An 8,772-nucleotide genomic window follows, 5' to 3' on the forward strand; every position below is an offset into this window, starting at 1 on the left:
GATGTGCACCAGAATCCCAGTTCTACCCCTGTGACCTTGGGCAATTCGCCTAAGCTCTCTGAGCCTCAATTTCCCTAACTATAAAATGAGGACATTGGAATACATGATAAGGTTCTATCAGGGCAGCTAGGGGGAGCCATGGTGGATAGAGCGCTGGGCCTGAAGTCAGGCTGACTCATCTTCCAGAGTTCAAATCTGGCCTCAGACACTTCCTAGCTGAGTGACTCTGGGCAAGTCACTTTACCCTGTTTGCCTCATTTTCCTCATCTGTCAAATGAGCTGGAGAAGGAAATGGCAAACCACGCCAGGATCTCTGCCAAGAAAACCCCAAATGGGATCGTGAAGAGTCTGACATGACTGAACAACAATCAGGTCCCTGCTCCCTCTTAATATTCATCATATCTCCCATTTATCAAACCTTTACCCAGAGTCCAGGCCCTGGACAGGCAGGGGTGGGGAGACTGCAGCCTTGAGGCCACATGTGGCCCTCTAGGTCCTCAAGTGAGGCCCTATGACTGAATCCAACCTTCACAGAACAAATCTCCTTCATAAAAGAATTTGTTCTGTAAAACTTGGACTCAGTCAAAAGGCCACCCCCGAGGACCCAGAAGACCACATGTGGCCTCGAGGTTGCAGATTCTCCACCCCTGGTCCAGAGAGTAAAACAATAAGGGACCATGTCCCTGTATTTATGTGTGTGTGTGTGTGTGTGTCTGTCTGTCTGTCTGCACGCGCACGCATGTTTGTATATATGGGTATGTGTGTGTGTATGTGGCTAGGCATCAGAGCCCTTGTCCCATTCCCAAACCTTTCTTACTGTATGATCTAGGACAAATCTTGTCCCATTTCTGGGCTTCATCTTCTCTATCTGTTAAAAGGGTTAATACCTTCACTGCTTCCTTTGGAGAATTGTTTGTGAGACTCAAATCTTAGATGGAGCTCTTCTCCATCTTTTCTCTATCCTCCCCTCCCCCAAGTCTTCTAAGACAGAAGAGAATCCAGGCAACAAGTCCTATGGAATCTAGATGTCTGGGAAATGCCTTTGGAGGTAGGAGGGCTCCTCTGGCCAGCTTTCACCTGGAGAGTTGCAGAAGGTGGAATCATAGGGTATAGAAGGTCATTTAACTTCAGGGCTGGGAAGGACCTCAGAGCCTAGAGGATAGCACTGTTAAGGGCAGGGGTCATAGGTGAGCTGAGGGTTGCAGCCCAGGGCAGGGGCTACATAGGGCCAGTCTCAGGGCACTGTGGGCAAGGGTCCCACACAGGTACCAGGGCTGGCCCACCATCACTCAGGAAGCCATGGGGGACACTGTGTGTAGGGGTCAACGACACAGACTATTAGCTCCAGCAGTTTTGGAAACCAGAGACAGAGTCAAGAAACATTTATGAAGTACCTGCTATGATCTAAGTGCTGGGAATACAAAGAAAGGTAAAAGACAATACCTGCCCTCAAGGAGGTCACAGTCTAATCTGGGAGACAACATGCAAACAACTCTGTACAAGCAGGATATGGTCAAGGTAAGTTGGAGGTAAGGAATGTAGGAGAGGCTCTAGAATTAAGAGGGATTGGGAAAGGTTTTCTGTAGAGGGGACTGTCCCCCCCACTCCCATGGGATTCATTTCCTCTGGTGCTGGCTGACTGAATCCACAATCCCCCTCCTTCTTTTTCCATCCCCCAGGCTAATCCTACCTCTTCATTTGGCAAATGAGCGAACTAAAGGCCACAGAGGGCAAATGACGTGGCCAAGGACACACACTTAGTAAGTTGATTGAAACCAGACTTCTGGCTTCAGCTCCAGGACTCTTTCTGCCTCTTATATTCCTCTCTCTTTATGACTTGCAATTAGAAATGGCTCAAAGCTAGGACGGACTGGGGTAGGTGTTGGAGAACCTGCCAGTTCCAAGGTTCATGATTCACTCTGGACCAGGGACAGGGGTATGCTGCTGGCCTCACCAGAGGGGACTGTTACAGTGTGAAAGTGATTATTTACATATCAGACTCTACAGAGGCTACAATTAGTGCTTAATTTGTTGTTTACTTGATTGTCTAGACAAAAAGAATGATGGAGAAAATGTTAAAAAAATGCAAATTAAAAAGCATGGATTATACTTTTTTTTTTTTTGAGTGGGGGTTGTGAACCATTTACCAGCACATCTCAGGCTAGATACTTACTAGCTCTGTGACCCTGGGCAAGTCACTTAACCCTGTTTGCCTCAACTTCCCCATCTGTAAAATGAGCTGGAGAAAGAAATGGCAAACCACTCCAGTATCTCTGCCAAGAAAACCCCAAATGGGCTTATGGAGAATCAGACACAACTGAAAAATAACTTAACAACAACAAATCAGACTGGGGGAAATACTTAAAATTAAGATTGATTTTGGCAATGAATAGGTTATAGGGTTTGGGTTTAAGGTGGGGGATAAGGTCAATTGTATGGTTTATCCAGTGCAGGAACTCAAGTCCTTCCCTGTGAGTCCCCATTGGAAGTTTGAGAATCTGGGTTCAAATCCCAGCCCTCTCTATAGGACTTAAAAATAAAGCCTTTGGACATATGACAACCTTGCTGGTCATCACTTTCTTTCTTGGGAGAATATAGGGATGAATGTAAATGAGCTCTTTGGCTTCTCCCAGCTCTAAGTCTCTGAGCTTGGGGGAGATGTCATGGAAATAGGTGTTTCCTGGATGAAGGGAAATCTGCCTTTCCCTTTTCCTTAAAATATAGGGTAGCACTAGGTAGACTTGGGAAGTTTACTGTAAGATCTCAGTTCTGAGTGAAATCAGGGCAGAGATTAAAGTCTGGGTCTTGGGAGGAGGCAGGGTGTCTGAGCAGGCTATTAGAGAATGGAGATATTTACAGAGTGCTTACCAAGGCCCAGATTCTCTGCCTAAAGCTAGAATTACAAAAAAGCTTTCTGTCCTCCGTCCAATCCCCATCCAATCTTTGGTCTTAAACTATTACAACAATAATAAAAACAGGACCAGTGGCTCCTGGAGAATATTCTAATGGAGGAAGCCACATCTAGGCAGAATAGATTTGACCTCACATCTACCCTATCAGAAGTCTGAGGGTATGTCCATCCTAGGGCTCACTTTCTGAGTATCTGTGAACCTCAAGCGGGCAACAACTTCCCTGTGTACTTGATTGACTGCGGAGGAACTTAGACTGGGAATAGTCAGAGGTTTGATTCAGAAGCAGTCAGATTCTGTAACCAAGACCTTCCCAGGTAGGTAAGGCTGAAGTCCAAGGGAAGATCTGAAATTTGACGTCTCAGAAACCCAGTGGAGAGTTCCAAGAGTCCAGACTCTAATGGTAACCTTCTGGGGAAATTTTATTTTTCTTATTAATTCCTCTGCATTGGGTACTGACAGGAGGGCCATGTTGGGAGCTGCCTGAGGACAGGAGCCTGATTAAGGTAGGTGCTCAATTCTGCTCATGAAATTAATTGGATGGATTTGGAAACCAGAGGACTTTGAGCATAGACACTCTGAATAAACACTGCAGGGACCAGAGCCCCCTCTCACAGGGGGCCAGAAACTGCTTGTGCTCACTGGAAACTGGTCTCTGAGAGGGCAGAGGGTTTGCTTCTCGATTCTCTTTACCATCCCAAAGGCTTTCACATAGACTAGAATCTGGTAGCTTGTTAACCTCCAAGACTGGGGAGTTGGGGAAGCTCCTGTTTTGAAAGGGAAAGTGCCAAAGATTTCCAACAGCCAAATGATGAGGTCATCATGTATCTTTCAAAGCAGTGTCTCCATCAAAACTTCCTTCTGGACTAAAAAAAAAAAATACCTCAATTTGTATGTCTGTGTTTCTAGTTGACCTTTCTTCTGTTCCCCCTCTATGCATTAAAAAAAAAAAATCTATAATTTCTGTGTGTTTTTCATTGGACTTTCTGACATTTTATTCTGTAGCTTAAAAAATGCTTCAATTTCCATGGCTATTTCTTCCTGAAATTGCTTTTGTACCTAAAAGAATACTGCAATTTCTATGGCTACATTTCTCTCCGGATTTCCTTCTGTAGCTTAAAAAAAAACTCACTTTCTCTGGCCCTGTTTCTACTTAAAATTCCTTCAGTTCCCTTCTATATTAAAAGAATCCTTCAATTTCTCCAGCAGTGTTTCTATAGACTTTTTTCTGTTCCCTTCCCTATCTAAAAAGAATGTTTTAGTTTCTCTGGCTGTGTTTTTATCTGGATATCCTTCTGTTCCCATCTCTCCCTAAAGTAACGCTTCAATTTCTCTGACTGTGTTTCTATCTTGACATCTTTCAGTTCCTTCCTGTACCTAAAAAAGTGCCTCTATTTTGATGGCTGTCTTTCTCCCTGAACTGTTCACTTCCTGTACTAAAAGAATGTTAGAATTTTTATGGCAGTATTTCTTTCTGGACATTCTGTTCTGTTTTGTACCTTCAAAAAATGCTTCACTGACTTCTCTTCTTTTATTGTCTCGTTTGATTTTTTTCTCTCCAATTTGGACAAAGACAAACATGGTATGCTCAATGAACTAGCAGATGACACAGTGCTGAGATTATAGCTAATATACTAGATGACAGACTCAGGATCCAAAAGGATCAGCATGTGCTAGAGAAATGAATAAAATTCAACAGAGGGTCAAAGACAGCAAGTGTTCCTCAAAATATCTGGGACTGCAAGCTCAATAGAAGTCATCAGTCATCAGTGAAAAGACCCCAAAAAAGCTACTGCTGCCTGGGCGTGCATGGCAGGGGCACACCTTCCTTCCAAGCAGATGGCAGCAATAGAGCCCGTGTCCTCTACCCTCCTCAGAGCCCATCTGGATATTGTGTTCAGTTCTGGGCTCTGTGCATAAAAAAGACAGCCATTAGCTGGAGTGTCCAGAAGGGGGCAGCCAGGATGCTGAAGGGCTTTGATGCCCTGTCCTGTGAGGATTGTTTGAAGAAGCAGTGATTTAGAGTTTTGAGAAAAGATTTATAAGGAAATAAGTTTCCTCAAGTGGGAAAAGGGATCCTAATAGCACCTACCTCCCCAGGCTGAGATAATGTCTGAAAAGGACTTAGCACATAATGGGCACATAGTTTGTGCTTAACAAATGCTCCTTCCATCCCTGCCTTCCCTTCAGTGTGTTTTACTGAATCTTCATTCATGTAATGACAGCTTAATGTGGGTGTCTTGGGGTTCTTTCTTGTGTCCTCTCTTTCCCCCCTATGTTTCCTCCCTTAGGTGATCTAGCATATAGCCTGCCAGCTAGAACAATCTGTTGGTTACTTTGCTGATGTAGCAACCTGCTCTATCACTCAACACACAAATCACCGGGTTATTAATTCAGCAAGAATAAATGCCAAAATAGGCTTCCTGGGACAGAATGGTCATGACAAATATTCCATACTCTGTTTCCCCTTGGGACTTACCTTCACACTATGTCTCTTTGGTGCCCTAAGATCCAGAAGTTGATGGGAGGAGGAGGAGCTGTAAACTGGAGACAAACTCAGATTCAGATGGGTGTCTCGTGGAAAAACAACCATCCTTCCCCAGAATACATGGAAAATGCCAAATAAACAGTATTTATTGTTAATGTAGCCTGTGACCTCGAGAAGACCCTGAAACTGACATTGATTCCTCATCTGTAAAATAAGGATACCTTTTCTCCTGGTTTTGGTCGTTCACAAGAACAAATCCTCAAATCTAAAAGAATTTTAGAAAGAAACTTACTAGGTCATTTGATCAAGGAGAGGTAGCTAGAAAGGGTATGACTCCCTCTCATCTAGGCTCTGGAAAGTTTACATCTATAGGATTTAGACAAGGGTACTGGCATGAATGTGCAAAGAGGTCACTTGAAAGCAAGGTAGATTGAGATGGATATCAGTGAGAGAAATGATTATTAATAACCAATGATATGGAAAGATTCAGATTTCCCTCTTTTTCTATTATCCTCATTTCAAGACCTCAGTCTTTGAAGGTTGAGCTAACTTTCTCCTCTGATTGCCACTCTCAGGAATACTTCTCTTCCAAAAGAGCAGATAAGCCATGAGCCCGCCACCCTGATTGTCTTTGGTCTAAGAGAGAGATGGCCAAATGACCATCCTTTTATTAAAATGCTGGCATTATTAATAAGATGATTAAATCACCCAGAAATTATTTCCCTCAAACCTTTTAAAATATCACATCAGTAAATAGACACATTAATAAAATTTTGGCAAAACCAAAACATAAGCTTGAGTGGACCCAAAAGAAGACCTGGTTGAGTGGGGTGGATCCAGGATGTGAGGGAACCTAAAATTGTTTGTCACCATCTCCTGCATTTCCAGGAGTTACTGAAATCAGGGAGATATTCTGGGTTCAAACAATTTCTAGTCACATAAAATTAGATTTAAACAGTATAATAATTAATATATTTTCCAAATGATATAATAAGGCATTTTTCCATAGTACCTTGATCATGGGATTGTTAACCTCATAATATGAAGGAATATATTTGGCAAAACTTAAAAGCCCCATAAACATATCAGATATTATTTCTTGTGATTAATTAATACCAATGAGTTCAAACTGCCAAGAAGTAGACTAAGAGTTCATCTCTTGGAATATACTCAAACATACATAGATGCATATATACACATATTAATGTCTGTGTATTACATATGCATACACACATAGATATATACATGTATCTACACATAGGTAGCTATACAGAGAGATATACAGACATATATGGACATCTATTTCCACACATATATAGAGAGTAATATATCTGTATCTACATATCACTTTATGTTTCATGCACAAGTCTACCATGCCAGGAAAAATATTTTTTAATCTAATGTCATTCTTCATGAAAGCAATTTTAGCTTACTGAAAACCATTCAAACTAGCATGATTTATCCAACCCATACGTCATGCCCTCAGACATATCCATCTACTCAAGAATATTTGTGGTAACATTTATAGTAATCTTGAACAAAATAAAATATGTTAAAATACATTTTTGGGTTAAAATTCCCAAATAACAGTCATTACTCTGTTTTGCCCATGATAGACAAATAGATTCTTAAAGCATTTATTAAATGCCAGGAATTGGGACTAAAAATACTTTACCTGGAGAATAAATATATAAGCACAAAGAACATTCCTAGCGCTTAAGGAACTTACATTCTGAAAAAAGGAGTCCACACACAAAAAGGTTGCTGAAATATTGGGGTGGGGGAGTGTCCATATCAGAGTAAGGAGGAGAAGTACGCAGGGGTGTCCAGGTTTGAAGTAATCATTGCCGGTGTGGATGCTTCCTTAAATAGAAGTCCTAGGGAAGAACTCACCAGGTAGAAGACATGGGGGTCATAAGGGTAGGGGCACACTGCTACTGTGAGAAGGCCACTGGGGCAGAGGTTGAGAAGGAGTCCTGGGAGTCTTGTTCTGAGCTCATTTTGAAGTGTCCAATGCCCTCAAATGTTCTGGACCTCCTCTCTCTGACAAATAAATATGCCCTTCTGAATGGAAAGAAGGACAGTGATTCTGGGTGGATCATGTAACAGTCCATTGAGGGAATGGCCAATACAATGATTTTTTTTAAAAGAGAGAATAACCTTGTCCAAAGATTGGATTCTACTTTTATCCCATTTCCCTTAAAAAAAAAGAGACATATGTTCTTGGCCTTCTAAATACTTTCAAACAGAGAAAAGTCTGTTAGACTATGAAAGATATTATTTCTCCATATTTCTAGAGATACTAAAAAGAAGTTTTCAGAAAATTGTTCTGCCAGATGCTGCTTTCCTCTGAGTACCATTTGCAGTCACATCACTTCATCCCTAGTTTCCACTCTCAAAGCTCAGAACATTTGTACTTTATATTAGACATATATCAGACATTTGTACTTTATATTACTGTTTTTCAGATTTGGAGTCCAAGATCATGACCAAGAATGAGCCAGAGGAGGAATCTCCCCATAGAGTGAAGATTGAAAGACTCAGCATTGTTGATGATTGCTCCTCTATTTGTGGGGAATGGGGTGAAAGTGAGAGCCAGGTAAAAAGTGAGGAAGTAAAACAGGAGAGTGATGTAAGAAAAATCACCAAACGCCAGAAGATTCAAACTAGAGACAAATGTTATAAATATAAGGAATGTGGGAAAGTCTTCCCTCCATATCCAAACTTTTCTGAACATCAGAAAGTCCATGCTCTTGAGAAGGCTTATAAATGTAATCAGTGTGGGCAAACATTTACTCACAAGTCAAGACTTATTCGACACCAGAGAATTCATGCTAGAAAGAAGTGCTATAAAGGTAATGACTGTGGGAAAGCTTTTAGTCAGACCTTAACCCATGCTTCACATCAGATGATTCATAATGAAGAGAAACCATATAAATGTAGTGAATGTGGGAGATCCTGTCCCAAAAACTCAATTCTTATTAGGCACCAGAGAATTCATACTGGAGAAAAGCCTTATAAATGTAAAGAGTGTGGAAAAGCCTTTACTGAGGTGTCAAAACTTAATATACATCAGAGGATTCATACTGGAGAGAAGCCTTATGAGTGTAATGATTGTGGGAAAGCCTTCAATAGAAGTTCATCCCTTGTTAGGCATCAGAAAATTCATACTGGAGAGAAGCCGTATAAATGTGACAAGTGTGAAAAAGCCTTTACTGAGAGCTCAAACCTTATTTTACATCAGATGGTTCATACTGGAGAGAAGCCTTATACATGTAATCAGTGTGGGGAAGCCTACACTAAAAACTCAAACCTTGTTAGGCACAAAAGAATTCATACTGGAGAGAAGCCTTATAAATGTGAGGAGTGTGGGAA

The 8,772-nt window shown here is 41.5% G+C and overlaps 1 protein-coding gene across 2 annotated transcripts in view; it reads left to right on the forward strand.

The window, feature by feature from the left end:
• The window catches only part of LOC114030972 (zinc finger protein 501-like), a 156,855-nt gene that overhangs the window by 114,359 nt on the left and 33,724 nt on the right, over positions 1-8,772 (forward strand). Inside the window, exon 3 of one of the 2 annotated variants that reach the window (XM_027845943.1) lies at positions 7,866-8,772. This exon is cut by the window's right edge and continues 818 nt beyond it. The exons of the other annotated variant lie outside the window; for it this stretch is intronic. Within the exon in view, the coding sequence (XP_027701744.1) occupies positions 7,866-8,772 (907 nt within the window). The remainder of the gene's footprint in view (positions 1-7,865) is intronic. 2 annotated transcript variants of the gene reach the window in all.

Source organism: Vombatus ursinus, unplaced genomic scaffold (genome assembly GCF_900497805.2).
Source record: "Vombatus ursinus unplaced genomic scaffold, bare-nosed wombat genome assembly UNPS02015030.1, whole genome shotgun sequence".
Classification (NCBI taxonomy): Eukaryota; Metazoa; Chordata; class Mammalia; order Diprotodontia; family Vombatidae; genus Vombatus; species Vombatus ursinus.